At 41.2% G+C, this 25,662-nt stretch overlaps 1 protein-coding gene across 1 annotated transcript in view; it reads right to left on the bottom strand.

Moving 5' to 3' along the window:
* Positions 1 to 1,111: 1,111 nt before the first annotated feature.
* The window catches only part of LOC115651277 (complement receptor type 2-like), an 87,307-nt gene continuing 62,756 nt past the window's right edge, over positions 1,112 to 25,662 (bottom strand). The window contains exons 17-21 of the mRNA XM_030562216.1: positions 24,707 to 24,895; positions 22,092 to 22,271; positions 21,909 to 21,968; positions 9,719 to 9,748; positions 1,112 to 1,985 (exon numbers count right to left, since the gene is read on the bottom strand). Coding sequence (XP_030418076.1) covers positions 1,930 to 1,985; positions 9,719 to 9,748; positions 21,909 to 21,968; positions 22,092 to 22,271; positions 24,707 to 24,895 — 515 coding nt within the window. The 3' untranslated portion in view covers positions 1,112 to 1,929. The remainder of the gene's footprint in view (positions 1,986 to 9,718; positions 9,749 to 21,908; positions 21,969 to 22,091; positions 22,272 to 24,706; positions 24,896 to 25,662) is intronic.

Genomic DNA, 25,662 nt, shown 5'->3' with positions numbered 1-25,662 from the left:
CAAGCTACTTAACTGAAGTCAACGTAACTTGGGTTGACTTACAGCCGTGTCTACACCATGCTGCATCAATGGGAAACAATCTCCTGTCAACACAGGTTCTGCCTCTCAGGGAGATGGAGTAGACATTAACAGGAGAGAACTCTCCCATAGACTTAGCCTCTTCACCAGACCAACTAAAATTGACACCGCTGCATCAATTGCAGCCGTGACGATTTAGCCAGTAGTGTAGACATGGCCTGAGCCTTTGTCTTGCTTTCAGCCACTAGTGGTCTGACACCAGTACAGCTTCATCATGCTCAGCTGTAGTGTAGACAGGAAAACTGCCATAAACTGCAGTTTGCATTAGTGCAGTTTACACCTATCCATGCTTGAAAACATAAGCTGCACTAGTGCAAAGCAAGGCTTAATAGAGCAAACCTGATGCTATGCTGGGGATTTGAACTGCTAACTGAAAATCAGGACACATCCCCAGTGTAGCTATGACCTTAGCAACAGTGGGAAATTAAAACATCTAAATCCAGACACATCCTTCAGGTAATCTGAGCAAAGGCAAAGCATCATTAGATTAAATTTCTTTGCAGTTTCTAATGAGTATCAGAAATCTGTTTCTATCACATAGATCCTAATCCTATTGTAACACAGGCAGGATTGAACCAACTGGCTTTAGCAGACTCATTTTATGTCTTTAGTAGAGCAGACTCATTTTATGTCTCTAAAACATCTCTGTGACACTAGATGGGACAGACCACCACACCCAGGTGGTGTGTGGGTTACACGATCACACTTGCATTCAGTTTGGATAATAGCTTACTGCACAAGTGATCCCACAGAAGACATACATCCTGCAGTTTCTTAACAGTGCATTGTTACAAGGCTGATAAAGTGCTACCCCTTGCTAGAAAGATCCATGCCCTAGGAAATCATGGATTTTTGGGGGGGGGAGAGAGGGGAGGATGGGGGGTGCAAAAAAGTAGTACTAGGTTCATCTGCTCTGGAAAGCAGTGACCAGATCACAGTAGAGGGGTAGATTTCAAATCACAGTTTTACATCGCTATAGAGACAGTTTCTATTTTAATGCATAGGGGGAAAAAAAAAAAAAGTCAGGATGATATAGTCTTTGTAACATATTCCTTTTATTCAGAGAAATGACTTAAGTACAACAGAGAAATTCCAGTTTTCATATGATAAATATGCAGATTGCCAAGTAAAATTCTGTACAACTTGTATAAATACAAATAAATTATGTTTTCAGTTATGACAAAACAGTATTTGGTGATGAACACCTTCTCACAGCAGAGAATTTCCTGAATGTAATAAGTTTGCTTTAAATGCTACCAAACTTATTTTCAAGTACTGAAATATAAAGACATTTCATTTAGGGATGGATTACAGAAGAATTTGCTCACAAGTATAACCATTTTACTGCTTGCTTATCAGAAAGTGCTCATAAGGAAACAGGTAAGTTATTTTGGCTCTCGGTACAAGCTTAACAAATTTGATAGTGTGGACACTGAACACTTGAGTCTTACACACATCCATACACTTCACTCTGGGATGCCACACTGAACACAAGACTTGGGGTAAGAACAGTTGGGGTTGTTTTTTGTTATTGTTTTTGGAGTTTCCTGGACATGAGAGCAAAGGAACACTCATTCTGGAAATCTGATTTAACAGAGGATAGATTTGAATTAACAAAAGCCTACAGCAGTTCAATGAGTATCTTTGGCATCATGAATCTGTATTTTAAAAGGGATAAGTACTTCAAGATAGAAACCTCCAAACAGAAATCTCAATAGGTTCTTGCTTGCAACAGCAAAATCCACAACGCTGAATACAACTGTAGTGAGAGGAATCTGGGATCATGCGAGAAGTTTAGTGCAATCATATGAGGTTTCCCCTCAATTTTTCCATTTTCTTCCAATATCATGTTCATTGTCTGATGAACAAATTAGTAATCAGCACTGCCAGAATGACAGGCATCTTTCCTGCAAAAGCAAAATAAAGACAAAGTTATAACCAAAGTAAAAATGCATAATATCTTGACTTCACTCCAGAGGTTTAGGATAATGAGTTTTTTCATTTTATGTTCTGTTTGAAAGATGTGTTTTGTTTGTGTTAATGTAACTCTAAAATAATTATAAACTAATTTCCAATTAAAGCACAGTTCATGGTGTTTCTTCTCAGAGGTCTCGTCCAAAACAGAAAAAAGTTAATGGAGTAGAATTAATCTGTAATCAAAGTTAGCTAACTTTGTAATTTGCCATTACATATCCTAAATACATGAGAACTAGACTATCTATGCTCCCTCCCCCTAACACTCAACTGTTTAGAGCACTGGAAAGGCAATGGGGTCATCTATAACAACACTGTTTCAGGACATATTAGTTTCTTCCACTGACTAATCATGTTATAGAAGAATCTTATTCAACTGTACACCAAGAATACCACAGAGTACTGCTGAAGAGTTAACAGTACTTTTGTAGCACTGTCAGGGCCCAGGGTTTCACAGTGAACCCATTATGAAACACACCAACACCACCTGAGCTCTTCAGCAGAGATTTGTTTAGCATCTTCTACCTGCTGGAAAGCTCCACATATACAATTATATCAGTTAAAAGTTGTAATATAAAGTTCGTATGCTGCTACTCCTCTACTGAATGAAGTCTCAGATTTAAGGATATAATTGCACCCTTACACCAGAAATGAAAATCCAACATGGGCTTTGTATTATTAATATTCTTCTGGAGAAAATATTTGTTCTTGTATTAACAAAACAGTAATATACTGAAACAACATTTATATGTTAAGACAGAGCTGTTAATGATAAGTTATATCACAAGGACATAAGGCACACAATGCATTCATAACTGCTGTAGTTGACAAAATGGTTACATAGAAATAGAGAATTTAATGAATATTCACAGAAGTGTCACATTCAAACTATCTGTTTAGGCCACAGAAGAAAGGTAACCTAAAAAAGTAATTTATAGTCTCAATTTGATATGTTGCATTATGTTCCTGCAGATAATGGTTCATCAGACCTTCACCATCTTGTCACATTGACGTAAATATTTTCTATAAAAATACCTTTCAAGACCCAAGTTAGTTTTTTTTTTCCCCCCACATTCCTGTAGATCACTGAAGTGCTGATTTGCATCATATGGGCTGAACAGCAGGAAAGGAGAGAAACTAATTCAATAAAATATGGACTCCAGAATTCAAGAGTAAAACTCAAAGTTGCTTTTGCTTCTTTAAAGGAGGCTTTTTATATCATTAGAACTCCAAAGAAAGCTGATGCTGAATCTTAGGAAAAATTTTGATGGCAATGGATTATTATTATTACTATTATTTTTTGGCGGGGGGGGGGGGGGGAGAAGGGAAGTAGTGGAAGCCCTATTACCTGGAACTTTTAAAACTAGCATGGACTAAAATGGTAGGGAAGTGCTGCAGAGAACAATCCTGCCTTTGCTGGGACAGGATGATTCAACAGGTCCTCTGTGTCTCTCTCACTTCTAGATTTCTATAGTCCTGTGTTTAACTGGCTTAAAAAAAATCTTTACATGTTGTTATTTCCACATCATTAGATGATTAAACAGTGAAAGTTTTTTTTTAAAAACTAGTTAATGCTATTTACTTTTGCATTTCTTTCAATGCACATGGGGAAAATTTACTTTCCAAGCACTAGCACAATGAAGCATTGCAGTGTTGCAAATTAAGAGAATGTTTATATCCAAACTTTTTCTAAAATTTTATGTACAATTTTCTATTAAAAAACACAGTTGTGTAAGAAATCCCATACAAGGAAAGATCTATATGCAATCTACCCAGCTGTGCCCCTTTTAAAAGAGACAGTTTTAACTCAAGCTTATCATCAATATTTATATTCATATTTCTGCCAAACATACATCCCCAGGGAACTGAAGCAAACAGGTGTGTCAAGCTTCAGGTTCACATAATTGGGTATTTCGGACTAATTTATAGTTAGCGTACATGCTAGTACCCCTTTACTGAGTGAAGTCTCAAATTTATTTAAGCATATTGCTCTTCTAGAAAACATTCAAAAAAGAGCTATTAATAGTTTGACAAGTGATTGGTCAATATGCGATTTAATTAAAGTCAAGTTTAAAGCTTAAAAGTGTTTCCTAAAAACTGAAGTTAAACCATTGGAAAAACCTATGGCTTTACTTTTTCAGACAGCAAACTGTCTCTGGGATTAAGTTAACACAAAAACAATACACAACATTAAACATCTGAGTTTTAGATTTCAGTTTGTATTTAATCATTGTTCCTCATTTACAAAAAAAAAGTGTGTGTTTTGACAAAAGTTAAGTAAAACAAGCCACATTGTGCCATGTCCTGAATCAGGAACTGTTGGTCAAAAACCTGTTTCCTCACACAAAGTCATTTTTGTATGTGGGCTAGTCGTGGCATTGCAAAAATCGCAGTGGAATGCAAGAAAGCAATGTACTATTTTCTTCTCTAATGTGTGTGTCTTTTCCTAATTTAACAGACAGCTCTGGTTAAAATGTATAGGAGGACGAGTTACCTCATTTAGGATAGTTCTCTTCAAAATTGTCCTCAGTCAAATACTAGCAAGTCAGTAATTTTCATAGTCAGAGAAAGATTACATAGCAACATGCTACTTGCAAGTCATCTTAATATTGGATTTGTTTTATTCTGGCAGTAAAAGCCCATTTCAAATGTGAGCATCTTTTCTTGGGAACTTCCAACACTAAATATTATTCAAAAGGTATTACTAATTGGGCTTCTGAATACAATATTACCTTCAACAAGCACCAGGCTTGACGATCATGACAAAAGTGCAATACAAGCATAAAAGTGTTGATTCAGAGGGATAGTATCTAATAGCTCATGACTTGAATTATATTGTGCTTGAGCACAACTGGTCAATGTGCCTCCTCTAAAAAAGCATTAAAAAGGATATTGAAAATAAAAGGAAAGCTAAAAGTTATACAAAGCAGAAAGGATCTCTAAAGTCAGTTACCTGTGTAGCTGAAGACAACTCTAAATTAATAATGGTAGGATGCTGCACATCTCATTAGTTTATCTCATTACTTTAGACATGACATGGGACACCACTGTGTTGTTAAAGGCTTATGATCATTGGCCTTTGCTCAGAAGAAAGATAAAATAAGCCTCAGCACCAGAATTCTCATTTACCCTACAAAATGTATTAGGCAGGTGCTTTGTTGAAATGTCCTGTAAGCTAAGAATGTTTATTATGTGAATGGGAAGATTTGGGTCTCTGCCTACACAGGTAATAAGAATGGTTATATAGTAAAAAGCAGGCTCCACAGCATCTAAGATGTCTATAGCAAGGTCAGGGCTAAACACAAAGAAATTTAGATTGAAACTAGATCTTGGGTGCAAATCAAAAGGCACTTCAGAATCAACTGAGCCCAAGGGAACTTTATTTAAATAGCAGTTTTTCAAATAGTAAAATTTTAAGGCAGTTTTAAAAAGCTTTTACACAGTGTTAATTCAAAATCTTCAATGCGAACGCTGTAGCGAGCAGAACTTGAACAGCCGATCAATAGGATTATGTTTCTAGTGAGCCATATTCACATTTTACAAGCTTGAACATGTTACAGACATTTCTGAAGACATTCTGGGCCTGAATTCTCTTGGGGTCCATGGGAAAAAGCTCTGGGTCGCACACCTAGTTTGAGGATAACTCAAGTATTCCTATTTTGTCAATGGGAGAAGAAAATCAAAATAGAAATGCCACTTTGGGTTGAGGGATTGGGACAGACATACTAAGGATATGGAGATGTAGTTTCCTACTTGAGTAGACATAACTCAGGGCTAGCATGCTAAAAACAGTAGTGTAGCTGTGATGGCACAAGTGGCAAGACAGCCTTCCACGTACAGCGCCACTGCAGCTACACTTGTGCTTTTAGCATGCCAGCTCAATCAGAGCTAATGCAGGTATGTCTGCACCTCAGCTCAAAGTTACCCCTCCAGCTCCAATGTAGACATACACTAAGTTTCAAACCACCACTCATTCACACCCCCTTTCCTCCCACTGGCCAAGCTGAATGTGCCCTGAGTTTTCCTTTTTACATGAATCTACAGTTTAAAAATGGAGCTTTAATTGTCCTTGGTTATATAAAAGGGATTGATTTGTAGAAGCTGATAAAGCTCTAGTGTCCCACTTAAAAGACTGGTATGTTGACAGGGCAGAAATTGATTTCTAAGATAATATAAATAAGATTATTAAAAGAGTGTGAGCAAAGCACATCGATTCCCTACATTAGTGCTGGGGACAGAAGGATATGAGGTAGTAGCATAGAACCTTTCTGTACAGTGCTTTTGGGCTGCCTGTCCAGAATTTTCTCTCTGTACTGATTTTAAAGTAATATTCTGAAAATTTAATCTAATAGCTGTATGTACTAAGTTGTGCAAGAGACTATATATAGTGAACCTCTGCCACATTTCCCCCCTCTGGCTGCTGAGGAGATGGGCTGAGGGCTAGATAAATATTTAAGGGCAACTCTCTATAGTATTACACACAAGTGCTACATTAAACATCCTATGTTAAAAACACATTAATAAGATTGCAAAGTCAAGCACTCAGTTACAAAAGACAAGAATTAAGGTTGCCTGTACAACCTGAATTGAGCCCCCTTGTCCATACACACTGTGATCAGTCTTTAATTATATCAGGGGTAGGCAACCTATGGCACGGATGCCAAAGGTGGCACGCGAGCTGATTTTCAGTGGCACTCACGCTGCCCGGGACCTGGCCACTAGTCCGGTGGGGGTCTCTGCATTTTAATTTAGTTTTAAATAAGCTTCTTAAATATTTTAAAAACCTTATTTACTTTACATACAATAGTTTAGTTATATATTATAGACTTATAGAAAGAGAGACCTTCCAAAAATGTTAAAAATGTATGACTGGAACGCGAAACCTTAAATTAGAGTGAATACATTAAGTCTTGGCACACTACTTCAAAAAGGTTGCCGACCCCTGAGTTACATGATCACCTGCTGTTTTCTCCCCCGCAGGTCCCTTGCCTCACTCAGTGCATACGACAGATATTACTCACTTAAGGAGCAGCTTATATTTTTTGTTTAGAAAGATGCGTAGAAAAGAGAAGACTAACAGGGGATATGATGGAGGTCTCAAAAAATCATAAATGGTATGAACTAAGTTATTTACTCCCTCTTACATAACACAAGAATCAGGGGTCACCCAATGAATTTAATAGGCATCAGGTTTAGCACCAACAAAGAAGTACCTCACACAACAGAGTCAACCTATGGAACTTGTTGACAGGCCAAAAGTCTACCTGGGATCACAAAAAGAATTACAGTAGTTATGTCCATGGAGGATAGTTCCATCAGTGGCTATTAGCCAAGATGCTTAGGGATGCAACCCCATGCTCTGAGTGTCAGCACACCTGCCAGCAGCTGAGACTGGGCAACAGGGGATCAATCTCTTGATAACTGCCCTGTTCTGTTCATTACCTCTGAATCAACCCACAGTGGCTACAGTCAAAAGACAGAATATTAGACTAGATGGACCATTGGTGTGACCCAGTATGGCCATTCTTATGTTTTCTCCTTGTTGTTCAGCTGTGGCCCCAGGCCTTATTTACTCCACACTCTTCAAATCCTGCTCTGAAGACAGACATATTAATTCTGTTTCCTGAATCACTTGGCTACACAGTTGTCACAGAACGCCTGTAAGATGAGGAGATATCTTCATGGGCATAAAAATTAAGCACATGTGGAAGTGCTGACAGGATTGGGGCTTGAGTTTCCATTGCTGCGGGGCTGGGTTTTTTTGGGGAGGGGGCGGGGCGAGGAAGAGATGGTTCAGACAATTAAGCATGCATTAGTTTTGCTTTATGTAAGGTGGGCTTTCTCAGCTTAGCACACACACATTCGGCGGTAAAGATAAAAAACAAAAAATCAAATCGTTCTATCCTAAACTTTCAGCATTCAATACAGGATTTCTGCACAACACAAGATATTTTCCAGCAAAAGCATAATACAACAAATATGGTATTCAGCAGCACACTTAGCGTTGTTTTTCTTAATGCAGAATAAATTTTCCTGGAATGACAAAGTAGCAGAGAAAACAGTCCATTTAAATCACTTAAAAGCTTCTGCACTTTGCTGCTGATAAAAAAAATTGAGATGCAATTCTAGAAAAGCCTCTGTGTATAGTTGGGAAGTGTCATTACTTCAGAGCTGCACATGAGTGCAGTTTTAGAGAGCCATGCCTTTGCTTTCTCCTGGCATCCAGGTATGTAAGAAAAGACGCAGGCTGCTAAACTAAACAACAATCAGGTAAAAATCTCAGAATATATTGGCTCATGCTGCAATTGAAGGCTACAGGAAAGAAATGGTAAACTACTCTGAAGAATTAGTGAGACATCAGGATCTTGTTTTGGCTCACCCTTTCTTCCCAAAGCAAGCTTTGTATGTCACAATGGCAACAATTCCATCAGCCACCAATAAACCAATGATGGCTCCTTAATGGAAAAAAGGAAACAGTAACCTGGTGATAACTTTAAACATTTATGGTGAAATCCGGCAAAAAATTCTGGAATCCACTTGCACCAATGTTATCAACGCCAAGATTATTCAAATGTGAGTTTCCCAGAGGTGCTTCAATGATGGTTTCCTTACTGAAGAACCCATATAAAGATTTGAGCCAAAATGTTATTCTTTTGAGAGAAAATTGAACAGCGACATTAACAAAATATCCAACTAGGAAAAAAGTTACAGGACTAAAACCTCCCTTCAAAATGGAGAGAAAGTTCGAGCTCTGGAACTAGAAAGGCAGAACAGTGAAACATTATCCTACACGGTCAACTCCCAAAGTTGAGTTTCCTCTCCATTGTCTTTTCCATTCCCATTTCTGGCGGACACCAGACATACACATGCAGTCTGCAGTAGTACCCTTATCCAAAACAGACCTACAGAAGTGAAACTTCTAGGGGTAAGGTCCTTAATTCTCACTTCCATATCCTATAATCCTGAATATAACTGTTAAGATGAAATCACAGCAGGCGACTCTGTTTAGGTAAATATTAATAAATCACAAGTTTATACAGATAGTCTAAATAAATGGATTTTTACCAGAAGTTGATTTATGGTAGAATGAATCTGGAGAAAAATCTGAGGGGTCAGGTCAGAGTATAACAGCCATTAACATCTTTGAATAAAGAGGACAGTGATCAATTGTTCCCAACATCCACCGGAAGGCAGGACAAGTAGTAATGGGCTTAATCTGCAGCAAGGGTGATTTAGGTTAGATATTAGGAAAAATTTGTAATTAATGGCAGTTAAGCACTGAATAAGCTTCCAAAAGAGGCTGTGGAATCCCCATCACAGGGGATTTTAAGAACAGATTGGACAAACCCTTGTTCGGGATGATCTAGGTTTACTTGGTCCTGCCTCAGCACAGGGGCTGGACTTAATGACCTCTCCAAGTCCCTTTCAGCCCTATATTTCTTTGATTCTTTAAGTCAAGCCTCATGAGCTTTTACATGGCACTACTGGACAGAACATAATACAGTAACAGAAAAATTAGCTGCCCAGAGCAGATCTCACATAGTGAAGCAGAAAGGAAAAAAAGTTGTATGAGATGAAGATAGCGGAACATTAAATAAACTTATGCTATTACTGCATCTTACTACATAAAGTCTGTGCATTGAATTAATTTTTTTAAGTTACTTACCAATAGCAATCATGATACCAGCGTTCGACCCTAGAAAGAGAAAATGCAAGGTGAGCTGAAGTGTGAAGTTATATGAATGCCAGCTAAACTATAAGAATCCATTGATTCATATTGGATCAACATTTAATACCTGAAGCCATACCCTAAGTTAAAACAGACTCAAATTAATACCATCATGCAAAATTACAGAATTTATAAGACATATTGGAAACCATGATCTGAACCCTGGATAATCCAATATTGAAAGAAGAAAGGCAGCTTTTCTGGGTATTCTATTACTTGTACCTTATTATAGACACATGACGACAGTCCTGAGAACTGATAAGAGGAAATCTCTATAGAGGATTTGCCCTATGAATGAATGCTCTCATTTGCAGAACTGTTGCGCATCCTTCGAGACCAGAGGGCCTTCTCCTTCAGACACTGCTGGATCTCATCTGCCAAATTCTGCACTGATTGAAAGCTTGTTTCTCTCACTAACAGAAGTTGGTCCAATAAAAGATATTACCTCACCCAGCTTGTCTCTCTCTAATGTCCTGGGACCAATATCGCTACAACAGAACACTGCACACAAATTCTGCACTGGTCAGCCATATTTTTTACTTACAGCAAAAGTCACTCGAGGTGGAATGTTTGGATTAGCTACCACAAAACATGCCTCAGCATGTAACCACAGCATTAGTGACATCAGGTTATCTGTCAACCTGTACTTATTTGGGGAGTAAAGCAGCAGAAACAAGTGATGTTTTGTTTTGATACTCCTGCTGTCATTACCAGAGGATCAGTCAACTCAAGCCTAACCATTACTTACAGAACAAAAAGTGAACTGAGTAGACATCTTATTGAAGTGCAGTTTGACACCTGACTACCAGTTAAGCCTGTAGTTGCTTGTGCCATTATTGTGCAGAATTCAGACTCAGTTTCATACTGCTGGCATTTTATATAGATATATTGAGTGAGTGGGCATCAGCAGGTGGATATTACCATACAGAGACCAGAGGGGGGAGGGGGAAGGGAACGAAGGGAGAGAGTGTTCTGGGTGGGAGACAAGACTACTATAGAGGTATATAAATTTAATTCCAGTCTCAGGCTTATAATCCACACCTGGGCATATGGGGCATTCAGGAGACCACAACTGTACTTTGTTACATATTATGAAGTGCAAATTGATGTAAGTGTGCAGAATGCTCCCATTCAGTGTGTAAATCAAAGACTCCATTATCCACCATGAGAATTCTAGGTATCTGAGCTGAGTGGTTATTTCACTCCCTTTATAGTCATCAGGTTTACTTGGGCTTTCTTTAGGGCCATTTGGGGTTCTGTTTAGAGTAGGTTCTGCATAAAAAGAAGACTTACAAGAGGATACAGAAGCAACCCACTTATCTGAATGTGCTGAACAAAGCCATGCCATGCATGGAAAGACCTCAAAGGCAACAAGACAGCTAGAGTGATTTTACAATGTTCGTTTACAACAAAACATGCTAAAAAGACCCAGTCCCAAGATTGCTTCTTTTCTCTTCCATCGAAGGATCAAGCACTACCTCCTAGCACACTACTGAACTACAGAACACAGACAAGCCGTTTTACCCATTTCATTTTCCTTAAGATTTCTGTTGAGTCTGCACAGTGGAAAAAAAAAAAGTATCCACATGCATTAGGTATATTACTTGTACAGCCCTGCCAACAACTAACTCCTTGACCCAGAAGCCACCTACTCCTACACAAAATAAATATCATAGTACATTTTTCGAGATTGATTATCTTTGGCCAAGTCAATATGCCTGGAGTGCCACATCCCCTAGGTGCCTATAAGTGTCTATTCCCTCACTTGGTACATGGTCTCCCCCATTCTCAAAAGCCATCCTCTCATCCCACCTCTCTCTCTAAACTGTTCCCCTACCTCCCTTCATTTAAGTTCTCTCAACACACCCTTGCCTTGTGTTTCTTCACTCCAACACCATCCTTCACCCCCTCCAGCCTGGTTGGTCCCCTTCATTCCATCCTAACTTCTCTAATCAAGTTTTTTAACTGCTCCTTCTCAGACCAGTCTCAGGCCTGTACTTCACTCCATCCTCCTCTTCCTGTTGGACCCAGTTGATCCTCTCAAGACTGTTTAACCTGGGCATTTACAAGACTGCCACCCCACAAGACTGTCACCCCTGGCTGCCTCAGCAGAGTCTCTTGCAGGTTCCTCCTCCTGACACTGTTCTTGGTCCCTCTTTGGGCGATTTCATCTGCTCAAATGATTTCAACTAGCATTTCTAGGTCGATTTCTTGCAAATTTACCAGTCTACTCCTTACTTATCTCCACCCATCCAATCTCACATCTCAACCCGAGATCTCCTGGGATGTCTAAATTAGCCAAAATTAAAAATATACCAATAACGGTGACATACGAGGAATGCAGACCTATCTTGAGACTACGGTATTTAACATGAATGTTGTTTGAAAGTTACAGTCAGCGTCTGACAGCATGCAAACCATCAAAGACCATTATATTGATATGGGCCAGATGATATGAGCCCACAGACTATTCATAACATTATATATCAATACATGTATTTGTGTTCCTGGCTCACTAGAAGGATTTCCTGTGGAAACTGGATTAACTAGGGGGTCATGTAATGTAAAATCCCAAATCTGGTTATGTAGACAGCTCTGCCTCTTAAACCTTTCCTGTGGAGAAAGGGGAGGTGGCTGGCTTTACCTGCTTTCAGAGAGGCCTGAAAAAAAAGAGGCAAGAACTGGGGTTGTCAGGGGACATCTTGAACTGGTAGAGACCTTCATTTTGATTCAACAAATGGACATATTTATCCAAAGGGAGGACCCAACCCTGCTGAAGGGATGGAAGAACTTAAGTCTGCCAAGGTCCACAAAGGGTTGATAGGTGAATTCTGGTATGTTTAATATGCAGATAGACCTTTTTGATACATTTTCTCCAAATTATTTTGTCCTTAAATAAATGTACTCTGCTTTGAAAGAGCTGATAGTAGCTTACCAAAATCCAATCATTATCCTTGTAGCATGGGTGCTAGACATTTTTCTGACCCGCGTGTGATACCCAGTAGATTGCAGGGGAATGATGTGCTTGAAATGACGGCATAGAAGTTCACATATGTTGTTGATTTGATACTTGCAACTCAGGCCCATAGCTGTGAACAATGTGAAGTGACTTTTACATATCTTACTTTAAGATCATGGAGGAGTACTTCCAAAAGTAGTTGAGAAGCCAATCGGTAGTCTACTTTTTCCCTTAGCACAATCGCATAAAACCACTATCGAGGTTTGTGGTAAAACTGAGTTACAACCCAAAGTCAACAACATCTCAGTATCATTCTTGACTGCACGCTCACCCTCCATAACCATATTAAGAAAGTAGCCTCTAAAGCAAAGACTCACTTCAACATTGTCCAAAGAAAATAGCAGGAACAAGCTGGGGAATCTACAAATTAGTCCTTGTGTATTCAGTTGCAGAGTGCTGTGCACCAATGTGGACAAAAAGCTGCCACACCTAACTTGCGGATAGGCAGCTGAACCAGACCATGTGAATCACCATAGGAACTTTATAAATCAACCCTTCTGCAATGGCTCTCTGTATTAGCAAACACCGAACCTCCAGCTATCCACAGAGATACAGCAATTGCATGTGAACTTAACACAAAAAGACCACCCAGAACTTTCCATCCAGCAGGTTATGGGCAACATCCTGCATGCCTGAAAGAGCAACAACTGCTGTGGACCACATGCGACCACCTCATACCTTTGGATCTGGCCAAGGAATGGCAAAGTATCTGGACCTCATTCACCGTTCCAAACAAGCACATTAAACACTGACCCAACAAGCTGCTCTTGTGGTTTCAATCTGCTATGCAGACTCTGGACCATACTCAACTGCACCTGAACAAACTATCCACGACGCAGGTACTTGATGCAAAAATGGAAAAATCAGAGACTCCCTTTCATGCGACTGTGGTTAGAACATCCAAACCACTGAACACATCATAACACAGTGCCCCAAATATGGATTCAAAGGCAAAATGGATGATGGCCTCCTCTATGGCACACAGGAGGCCTTGAAATGCTTTATGGGCCTAGAATTGCATCTGCAGATACCGTGAATGAGGAACGAACAAACAAACAAAAAAAACAAACAGACAGGGGGGAGCTGTAGCCTAAAGTCTCCCAAGCTGGAGAGAGAACGGATGCAGGCTGCTGCCACAGAGAACTTATAGCTAGAGGCCTAAGAGGACGTTCCTTGAGCAGACCATAAGGGCGGGAAGGGTCAAAGATGCAGTTACCTCAAAATGTGACAAAACTAGAGAATTAACACTTTCCAACATAAAGTTGAGAGATTTTAAGAGTCTGTTTTAACCTAGGGTATTTTTAGTGGTTTCTTCTGTGGGTTTTGCAGTTGATCCTGCACAAAGAAAAATACGTACAAATATGTTCAGGTGCTAGGTGTGCATCATCCTTGGAATCAATAACTCATTCGTTCTATCAACTTTGCATTCAGATAACAAAAAAAGCCAATCAAGTATAAAACTCAAAATCAAACCCACAGCTCTTAAGTTACCCAGACTAAAGATAGAGATAAGAATGATTGCATTAACACTTTCCCATGGACCAAAGTTTAGAAAGATTTTAAGGGTCTGTTTTTATCCGGGGCAATTCCAGTGGTTTTTTCTGTGGATTTTGCAGTTGATTCTGTACAAAGAAAAATATGTACAAATATTTTCAGATGCTAGATGTGCATCATCCTTGGAGTCAATAACTCATTCTTTCAACTGTGCAATTAGACTAACAAAGATTATGTGGGATTTCAAAATTGTTTGTAGTATACTTAGTTAAGAGAACCCAGTTAGCAGCACAAAATGAGTTAAGCCAAAACATAAGTGAACAATGGCTCTGTTCCACAGCTGCTTCTTGTAGCATTACAGCTACCCTATATAAAGTCAAGCTCAGGGGTGGCCAACCTGAGCCTGAGAAAGAGCCAGAATTTACCAATGTACATTTCCAAAGAGCCCCTCCCCACCCCCTCAACAGCACTCCCCCTCCGCTCCCAGAGCCTCCCCCTCCCTCCTTGCACCTTCCGATCAGCTGTTTTGTGATGTGCAGGAGGCTGTGGAGGGGGGAGAAGTGAGGGTAGGGCAGGCTCAGGGGAGGAGGCGGGAAGGGGTGGAGTGGGGGCAGGGCCTATGACACAGCCAGGGGATGAGCAGTGAGCAGCCCCCAGAACATTGGAAAGTTGGCACCTGTAGCTCCAGCCCCGGAGTCAGTGTCTATACAAGCAGCTGCCAGGGCCGACTCCAGGCCCCAGCGCGCCAAGCGCGTGCTTGGGGTGGCATGCCATGGGGGGTGCTCTACCGGTTGCCGGGAGGGCAGCAGGCGGCTCCGGTGGACCTCCCGCACCGGAGCCGCGGGATCAGCGGACCCTCCGTGCTTGGGGCAGCGAAAATCACTAGAGCCAGCCCTGGGAACTGCATATTAACTTTTGAAGAGCCCGTGTGGCCCCATGAGCCACAGGTTGGCCACCTCTGGTCAAGCTAAAATGCACATTTATTCTTGGTTAGGCATAAAACCATTAGTCCTGCACATATTCACATCTGTAAAAGGCAATCATAGAAGATTAGGGTTGCAAGATATGTCAGGAGGTCATCTAGTCCAACTCCCTTCTCAAAGCAGGATCAACACCAATTAAATAATCCCAGCCAGGGTTTTGTCAAGCCAGGCCTTAAAAACATCTAAGGATGGAGGTTCTAACACCTCCCTAGGTAACCCATTCCAGTGCTTCACCACCCTCCTAGTAAAATAGCGTTTCCTAATATCCAACCTAGACCTCCTCCACTGCAATATGAGACAATTGCTCCTTGTTCTGTCATCTGCCTCCACTGAGAACAGCCAAGCTCCATCCTCTTTGGATCCCTCCTTCAGATAGTTGAAGGCTGCTATCAAATCCCCCCTCACTATTCTCTTCTGCAGATTAAATAACACCAGTTCCCTCAGCCTCTCCTCATAAGTCATGTGCCTGTCGTGGAAAGGACCACCAACGAGTTGAGTTGTTCAGACAGCCTGAGGCTCCTTTATTGATTAATCAGAGATTACAAGCATATATGCAGGGAGAGACGACAAAGTCCCCTAGCAAAGGGAAGTCACTCTACCTTACAGCAGAGATACCTGTGTTTATAAAGCCTAAAACCGCAAATTATCACATGAGCTTGTACATCTGTCATTACCTTATTTGGGCGATACATGACATGTTCTCAAAACAATTATTGCAAAAAGAGCTAAAAATTGCTAAGCTGTTCTTTTGTACTTCCTTTTAGGAAGCTCCTTCTATTGCCAAGACCTTGGCACCCCGGTTATCCTTCTCTTGCGGTTTGAGCAGCTGTTTTCTCAAGCAAATTTTGAGGAACTTGGGTCCAAAAATACATGTTTGTTCTTTTGGCCAAGTTATTAGGAGTTATCTTTTATGCTTGCATAAGCTACTTAATAAACTATAATGATCTAGCAGCTGTTAGTCTATTCCGGCGTGATGGATGAGTTATTTAAGGGAGTTTATGTCAGTTTTAACCCCTTATAGCAGCATTTTATTGTTTAGCAGCATTTGGTGGTGATTGTAGTGTTAGCAGCATTTAAATGATAAAATAGTGTTATAATAGTAGTAAAATCAGAGAGTGAGCCTCAGGAGAGTTAGTGGAAAATCAATGTTTTTACTTTGCTACATGTTAGTATGATTGAGGCCTAAGGCCTTGATGTGATTACGACCTGGCTTTTGGGCCGGGGGTTAGTTTTCTTTATCATGCCCCAGCCCTAATCATTTTTGTTGCCCTCCGCTAGACTCTAATTTGTCCACATCCTTTCTGAAATGGAGGGCCCAAAATGGGACAATACTCCAGATGTGTCCTCACCAGTCCCCAATAGAGGGGAATAATCACTTCCCTCAAGCTGCTGGCAATACTCCTACTAATGCAGCCCTGTCATAAACAGATAAGTAAGAGTTAATAGAACAGAAGTGCTTCATATCTCTCTTGCCTGTAAAGGGTTAACAAGATCAGTGAACCTGGCTGTCACCTGATCAGAGGACCAATCAGGAGACAGGATACTTTCAAATCTTGAGGGAGGGAAGTTTGTGTGTGTGCGCTCTGTTAGTTTTTGGTGGTTGTTCACTCTGGAGGCTCAGAGGGACCAGATATGCAACCAGGTTTCTCTCCAATCTCTTTGATACAGTCTCTTATATGTCCAGAATAGTGAGTACTAGGTAGATAAGGCTTATGTTTGTTTTCATTATTTGCAAATGTGTATTTGGCTGGAAGGATTTTAATTTGTACTTGTATACTTAGGCTGGGAGGGTATTCCCAGTGTCTATAGCTGAAAGACCCTGTAACATATTCCATCTTAAATTTACAAAGATAATTTTTACTGTTTTTTCTCTCTTTAATTAAAAAGCTTTTCTTGTTTAAGAACCTGATTGTTGTTTATTCTGGTGTGAGACCCCAGGGGACTGGGTCTGGATCCACCAGGGAATTGGTGGGGAGAAAGGAGGGAAGGGGGAGAGAAAGGTTAATTTTCTCTCTGTGTTAGGATTACTTTCTTTCTTAGGGAGAGTCTGGGAGGGGGAGAGAGGAGGAGCAGGAAGGTGAATTTTCCTCTGTTTTGAGATTCAAGGAGCTGAATCACATTCATCTTCCAGAGTAACCCAGGGAGGGGAAGCCTGGGAGAGGCAACGGTGAGGGAAAGGGTTTACTTTCCTTGTGTTAAGATCCAGAGGGTCTGGGTCTTGGGGGTCCCCGGGCAAGGTTTTGGAGGGACCAGAGTGTACCAGGCACTGGAATTCCTGGTTGGTGGCAGCGCTACAAGTACTAAACTGGTAATTGAGCTTAGAGGAATTCATGCTGGTACACCATCTTTTGGACACTAAGGTTCAGAGTGGGGGTTTATACCATGACAAGCCCAATATGCCATTAGCCTTCTTGGCAACAAGGGTAAACTGCTGATTCATATCCAGCTTTTTGTCCACTGGAACCCCAGGTCCTTTTCTGCAGAACTGCTGCTTAGCCAGTCGGTCCCCAGCCTGTAGCAGTGCATGGGATTCTTCCTTCCTAAGTGCAGGACTCTGCACTCGACTTTGTTGAACCTCAGATTTCTTTTGGCCCAATCCTCTAATTTGTCTAGTCTTTTTGTATCTTATCCTTACCCATCTACCACTCCTCCCAGTTTAGTGTCATCTGCAAACTTGCTGAGGATGCAATCCATGCTATCCTCCAGATCATTAATGAAGATGTCGAACAAAACTGGCCCCAGGACCAACCCGTGGGGCACTCCTCTTGATACCATCTGCCAGCTAGACATCAAGCTGTTGATCACTACCCATTGAACCTGATGATCTAGTCAGCTTTCTATCCACCTTATAATCCATTCATTCAAACCATACTTATTTAATTTGCTGGCAAGAATACTGTGGGAGACTATCAAAAGCTTTGCTAAAGTCAAGACATGTCCACTACTACCTCCATATCCACATAGCCAGTTATCTCATCATAGAAAGTGATCACCCTTCTATCATGGCTACAAAGAACCCTCTCTTTATAGCCATCGAATGTCATCTTAGTTTCCAATGCAGTTTCAACTAGCCTTTCACAAACTCTACTAAACAGTCCATTTTTGGATGTTCCCTCACATTGTTTTCATTGCTTATTCTGACTGACTAAGCAAGTAAGCATCCCAAACAGCAAGTAGTTTGAGAGTTCATGCAGACAGAACATATAAGTGGGGAAATGGTTACTCAACTGGGCTGTAACTGTTCAAGATGTGTTGCACACGTTTATTTCATATTAAATGTGCACATGCCTCAGGCACTTGAGCCAGAGAATTTTCTGTAGGGATGCCAGTCAATATACAATGGAGGAGGGATTCAGAGTCAATTTAGAGAGGGATTGTAGGAAACACCTTCCCAAAGCCTGCATCATCAGTAGAAGCTGTTGAGATGGCATAATGCTTGAAGAAAGTAAGAACCGAGAAACAAGGAGCAGCTCTGCACGTGTCCAACACAGGGACATTCTTCAAAAAGGGCTACTGAGACTGCTTGCATTCTTATATAATGCACTGAAACCTTTGAAGGTGGTATGGATTTAGCAGCATCCTAACACATAAATATGCAGGTCATAATCCAGTTAGGAATGGTTGGGGCTAAAACTGCCTGCCCCTTCATCCTTTCTGCTTAAGCAAAAGATATGGAGTCTTATCCAAATAAAAGGCAAGTCAACCGTTTGGAGCTTCTGCATCTTTGTGATGGTGAAGCTTGGGAAATGACATGAGCAAATAAATAGTCTGATGGAGGAAGAAGTGAGATGCCCCCAGTTTCTGACAAAAGTGGTAAGGTCCCAGAGAAAAACAGCATGATTTAAAAAGATGATTTAGAGAGAGGGACAAGGGCCTGAAGCTCCCCAAACCTCCTAGCTGATGACATGACCACTAATGTGGCCAGCTTAGCTCAAAAGTTTTATAAATAAGCAGCAAGCTAAAGGCTCAAAGGGCAGAGACATCTATACTAATACCAGGTTCAAATCCAAACCACTGGAATAAGAATCCTAAAACATCCAAAATTCTAGTAGCAGATGGAGAGATGTTTCCTTGTCAAACCTAGACAGGAAAATGACTCAATTCCATACAGTAAGTGGATCTGGTGGATGGTTTCCTATTGTTCAATAGAAAGTTCTGGTTGAGAGAGTTCAGATGCAAGAGGCTGGAGAAGTAAATACAGCATATTGGATGTTCCCTAGGAGCAGAAATGCATCTGTGAGAGATCCCAGACCGTAACTCAATCTAGAACGGAATTGATTGCACTTCCTGTTCTGCAGCGCATGGGGAACTCCCACAGTGGACCTAAGATGGGAATATTGATCTCTCTTAGTTTTCAGAGACCATCTGCGATCAATCCTGATTGATCTGGTAAGGAGATCTGCCAGGGAGTTCTGTAGCCCAAGAAGATGGGACGTGCTGAATGCTACTGCATTCTGGACACACAAATTCCAAAGACTGACTTCTTTCTGGAATTGCTGGGTGAACCCGGCATACCCTTGTTTGTTTAGGTAAAAGCGTGCCATGGTGTTCTCCAATAGGACTTAAACCATCTTGCCTTTGATATAAGTAGGACACTGACAAGCTCTGAAGATTGCCTCAAGTTCCAGTACATTTATATGTAAGGAGAAGTCTTGAATCCACCATACGTTCCAGCAATTGTAGGCAAAGTCTTAGAGCGGTGTGAGGATGAGCAAGGAGAAAGAGTGAGAGCGCGGGCGCGTACGCATGCGTGGAGATCTAAAATTCCTTGAAATCTGGTCTGAAGTAGATAGGCTCTTGCCAATTTAGAATCTCCTCCAAGAAACCTATTATTTGCACCAGAGAAAGGACAGATTCACTCTTGGTCATCAAGAGGCCCAAGATGTCAAATAGCAACTGGATCTGTCTTAGGTTGTCTGAAATAGCCTCAAATCAATCAGTTGTCCAAATACAGAAATATCTGGACATCAATTCTCCTGAGGCAAGCTGATGCACGCATGCAACTGCTATGCATTTTGTAAAGATCCTGAGGCTGAAGACAGGCCAAAAGGGAGGCCTGTGAAAAACTGGTAGTGTTTGCCTCCTACAATAAATGTGAGGAATCTGCTGTGACCAGTGAGGCTAGCTAAATGGAACAGACATCCTGTAAGTTAAAAGCAAGAGATACTAGCCAGGATCTAGGGGAAGCATGCTGGAAGCCAGGACACAGTGTGAAACTTCATTTTCTTTATAAAATTGTTCAGCTTCCACAGATCTAAGACAGGTTCTCTCTTCGCCTGCTTCTATAGCCATGCCTGTGAAAAGATCAAGAATAGGTCCTTGAAGGAGTGCGAGAGACTCAAGGCCTCCCCAACACTGAAGGCAAGCCATGAAACAATCTGGGATTGAGAGAGTGAGAAGGAATAATCAGGTAGCCATGGTGGTACAGTAACAGAAGCAGTCACTGGAGACAGAGCGAGACCAGTGCCCATGTCCCAGTACCTACGGGGGGAACTGGAAACTAGCAGAGTAATGGTGGTCTCTTCATCGATCAGACCTAGGCAAATATTGCCAGGGCCAATTGTCCCAGAGATAGTATTGAGGCCAGTGCCCATGCAAGCATAGTGGACAGGACTGATGCAGCAACCTGCACAGTAGTCTGGAAGAACAGGGAATCATATGCATATGCTTCTAATGTCTTCAATACCAACAATGCTGATTGAACCTCTGTGAGCAAATTGGAGGCAATTCCCAGCCCAAAATAGTAGATGTATTCATCTCAACAGTACAGTGGTTGGTACTGGAGTCACCAACTCTCTGGGCTATAGGTCTCATAACAGTACCAGGAACTTTGAGCCATGGCAGGTCTCAAAGGACTCATAAGGAAGTCCAGCAATCTCACCTCTATATTTTTGAGTCCTCTTTTTGAAGGCCCTACATATCTGGCACTTTTCTCTGATATGACCCCCTCCTAGACACTTCAAGTACCAGGAAGATGGATAACAAATGGGTATTGCTACCCTGCCAACGCAACAGTGCATAAAACTGGGTGACTTCTGCATGCTAACACCCCAGTTCTGAGCAACTGCCTGGATGAGAAACCAAGAAAATGTTTAAGAAAATAATCCTAACAGGTCAACAAGTGCTACAAATTCAGTAGAGGAAAAATCCTGTGTGCAGAGCTCACTGGAGACTGACTCAACATAGGCAGTGAGAAATAGCTGATGGGAGCTAGGGCAGCTTGGTAGGGGAACGAGGTAGCTCAGGGCACATGCACTGCTTCAATGGGTACCATTTCCTTGTTGTTTGAATGTATCAGTAACCTCAGGTGGGAGCTGCTAAACCTCTCCTCAATGCTTCACCTTATGGGCCCTCATGAGGAAAGTGACATATGCTCACAGCTCAGTACAGCTAGTAAGCTGTTTCAAGTGCTTTTGAGAAGAGGATGCAAGGAAGGGTAGAAGAATAAATGGGTCGTGCTCTAAAACTTGAGGGAAAACACTGCTTATAGTAGCGATTGTGAATGACAAAATTCCAGAACTTAGAGATGAAGTGTACTTTGTGAATTTCACACTTCCCTTTTCAGTCTTGTAGAAACTACATGCTAAAAAACTCTGGAACCTTTAAATAGCCAAAAGTTCTTCAAACTCACCAGACGTATCTGTCGTTCCTCCTGGAGAGGACGTTGTTGTTGTAGTAGTGTATGTTACACCTATGACAAAAAGTGGACACTTACTCCAACTTTACATCATTGTAACATGGCTACTCAAAAGCAATAAGCTCCCTAAACATTAGCAAATAAAAAAGATTCAAAAACACAACTGCTTATACTTACGGAGACAGGTAGGCAAAGATGGAACCCATGAATTGTTAGCTTCACATTTAACTGAACTGCTACTATTCAGAGTGTAGCCAGAATCACATTCAAATATTACGATGTTTCCATATGAATAGTTAGGCCCAAACCCAGATTGCTTTTTTCCATTTTTGACTTCTGGTTCTGGACACTTGACCACTGAAAATTACAAGTACCAGCATAAGGACATTTTGCACAGGAAGCATTTAGTGGTGGGAGGAAGGGAAAAGGGTAAGGAAAAGAAAAAACTGATACTTGACTACAGCAGATATCAAAATGTATTTTAAAATAAAAGTTGCACAACTTTCTATCTTTCCCTTTAAAAAGATATTAGTCTACATACAGCACCCAACTGTATAGCTATCATGTCCCCCCCTCCAGTATACTGCACGAGTTAAGCCATGAGGAATTTCGGTGAAGCTATAAGAGATGTACATACAATGACTTTCTGGAACTGAACTTCTCTGTTTTTGGGGGGTGAATATTAAGTAGCAAGGTGACCAACCTGCCTAATGCCTCTGAAAAAGCCTCCATCCCAGCTGTTAGGCTGGGTAAGTCATCAAGAATAAAACCAAAGTTGTTGCAGCTGCTTGAATACCAAGCACATTAACACATGGTTAGCTAAATGTAATAGTATGTGTGAGCACTGCCGTCACCCAAATGAGGATTGTACAACGACCTTTATTTCCCCCTCCTAAGAACTTTATGGCTGTGATATGAACTCTCAGAAGCATGAGCCTTCACTGCCAAGGAGCCCTCCCAGAGAGTTCTGAAAAATATGGTTGTGATGTTGCAGTCTATATGATTTTATAAAAATATGCTAGTGAGTGAACATAATGCAACTGGAATATGCTTCATGCAAAAAGGTCTCTTGTAAGGTATCATTACAAAGCTTATAATCTACTGAGTGTGATCATCCTTTTTGTATAAATGTACCACCCTTGTATCTGAAACTAGAAATATGAAATACAACTCTGAAGACCTATTGTAATTATGCAAAGTGTGGGCCATTAATGATGGTTTGGAATCTTGATGACTCCCATTAACCAGGATAACTGACTGCAAATGGCTGTTTTACCTGTAAGTCTCCTGTATGTGTGCACATTGGCAAGTGGGTAATGAAGTCTTGCAGTAACATGTGATCATGTCACCTGAACTGGACTCCATCTTTAACATAAGCCTTGGCTACACTCACACTTTACAGCGCTGCAACTGGGGTGTGAAAAAACACCCCCCTGAGCGCTGCAAGATACAGCGCTGTAAAGCGTCAGTGTAATCAGGGCAGCAGCGCTAGGAGCGCGGCTCCCAGCGCTGCACGCTACACCCGTAAGGGATGTGGTTTACATGCAGCGCTGGGAGAGCTCTCTCCCAGCGCTGCCGCTCTGACTACACTCACACTTCGCAGCACTGCCGGGGCAGCGCTTTGAAATTCCAAATGTAGCCATACCCTTGGTGTCTTTCTATTGAGAAAGAGGGCGTGGGAACCCAGAGAGGGACAAAGGATTCCCGCCTTATGCAAAAGATATATACAGGGGTGGAACAGAACAAGAGAGGAGAAGCCATCATGAAGAATCCCCTAGCTACCACCTGAGCTGGAACAAGAGCTGCACCAGGGGAAAGAATTGTGCCCAGAGCTGGAAGGTGTCCAGTCTGAGGAAAAAAAACTTACTGAAGCATCTCTGAAGGTGAGCTGATCTGTATTCAGTTTGATTAGACATAGATTTGTGCATTTTATTTTATTTTGCTTGGTGACTTTGTTCTGTCTGTTACTACTTGGAACCACTTAAATCCTACTTTTTGTATTTAATAAGTAAAAAGTTATTTTAACTCAGAGTATGTATTAATACATGGGGAGCAAACAACTGTGCATTTCTCTCTATCAGTATTAGAGGGCGAACAATTTATGAGTTTACTTTGTATAAGTTTAATCAGGGTAAAACGGATTTATTTAGGTTTAAACCCCATTGGGAGCTGGGCATCTGAGTGTTAAAGACAGGAACACTTCTTTAAACCTGCAGCTCTGGGGCAAGTAATTCAGACCTTGGGTCTTTGCTGGAGCAGACGGGAGCATCTGGCTAAGCAAGACAGGGTGCTGGGGTCCTGAGCTGGCAGGAAAAGCAGGGGTAGAGGTAGTCTTGGCACATCAGGTGCAGCTCTCAAGGGGGGGTTGTTCTGTGATCTAACCCGTCACAATGGTTTCCAAACAATCCTGTTTGTAAGCCTCTCTCTCTCCCCTCCCATCCCCTTTAGCACTGACTAGTAGGGTACTGGCATAAAAGCAAAACCTTAGTTTAAGAGTTTATCTCCATCTAATGTCAACTGTTTGTGACATGAGAATTAACTGCAGTCTTGAAACACTGAAGGGAGACAAAAAATACAAGATGTATTAGAGGCAAAACTGTTTCCAGGAATGATTTATGAAGTGTCCATCATTCTTCACTTTTCCAACAGTAACTAGTTTCCATGATACGTATTAGGGGGACTAAGCACTAACTAAACTTGCCCAGGTTTATGGGTTTACTTAGCAATCAAAATATAGTTCTTCCTGGCAGAGATCGTAGGCTAAGACAAGGATAAAAACAGACGCTACTAACCTTTGCATTCAGGGGCAGGCCCACTCCACTCTCCATTATTATCTTTCGTTGTACAATGAATGGAGGCATTTCCAATAAGGGAGAAGCCCTGGTCACATTTGTAAATTACTGCTGAGCCAAAGAAAAACTCTTCACCCTGACCAGTATGGGATCCATGGGTGATATCAGGAGGTGGAAGACAAGGTATTGCTGAAGCAAAGAATGTCAACATGAAAATTAAAGGTTACGTTGAAGGTGAACTGAAGAGAGTTTCACTAAGAAAGTTGTCTCAGATCCCCCCAGAAAGTTATTTAGCCATATGGAAGGGTACTTAATGTTGCATTTTAACATTTGAAGCAAGACCTCTATCAGGTTCTGAAGGTTTTTCTGCTTTTAGGCTTGACCCAATCCAGTACGTCCATTGCTCAAGGAGGATGCTCCATAAAATACCAGATCTGGAAGATGACTTTAAAAAAGTCTGGAAGCTTTAAAGAACCAAAAACACAGTTCTTCCAACTCACCATAAGTATCTTTTGTTCCTTTTGTTACCAGAGCATGCCCATCCCCAACATTAGCCTCATGGAACCAGAACCTCTTGCCCAGCATCTCTAGATGTAGTGTTGTTCTACCAGCAGAAAACTAAGCTAGGACATTTCTGGTAGCAGCAGCCGATTCTAGACTAGCCAGATTTGGGAAGGCTCAGAACTTCTTGAAGTCATTACCATGCCTTTTACTTAGTGAGCAGCAGGACTACACAGATACAATAGTGAGGAGGAGCCATAAGGCCTGTTGTATTGTGTACATTAAACAGTGCCAGGTGAACAATCTAGAAGGGACTTAAAAATAATTGTTGTTTTTTTTTTTGATTCTGTAGGAGTCATCCGAACACCACGGCGAACCACAATACGATTTCATTCCGCCCCTCTCAAAACTGTCCTTTGGATTAAATGCCAAAGTAAGAACAAAGACTCTTCTGA

Source organism: Gopherus evgoodei, chromosome 4, assembly GCF_007399415.2.
Source record: "Gopherus evgoodei ecotype Sinaloan lineage chromosome 4, rGopEvg1_v1.p, whole genome shotgun sequence".
Classification (NCBI taxonomy): Eukaryota; Metazoa; Chordata; order Testudines; family Testudinidae; genus Gopherus; species Gopherus evgoodei.
Note: the sequence above shows the minus strand (reverse complement) of the source record. Positions and strands in the feature narration are given on the sequence as shown.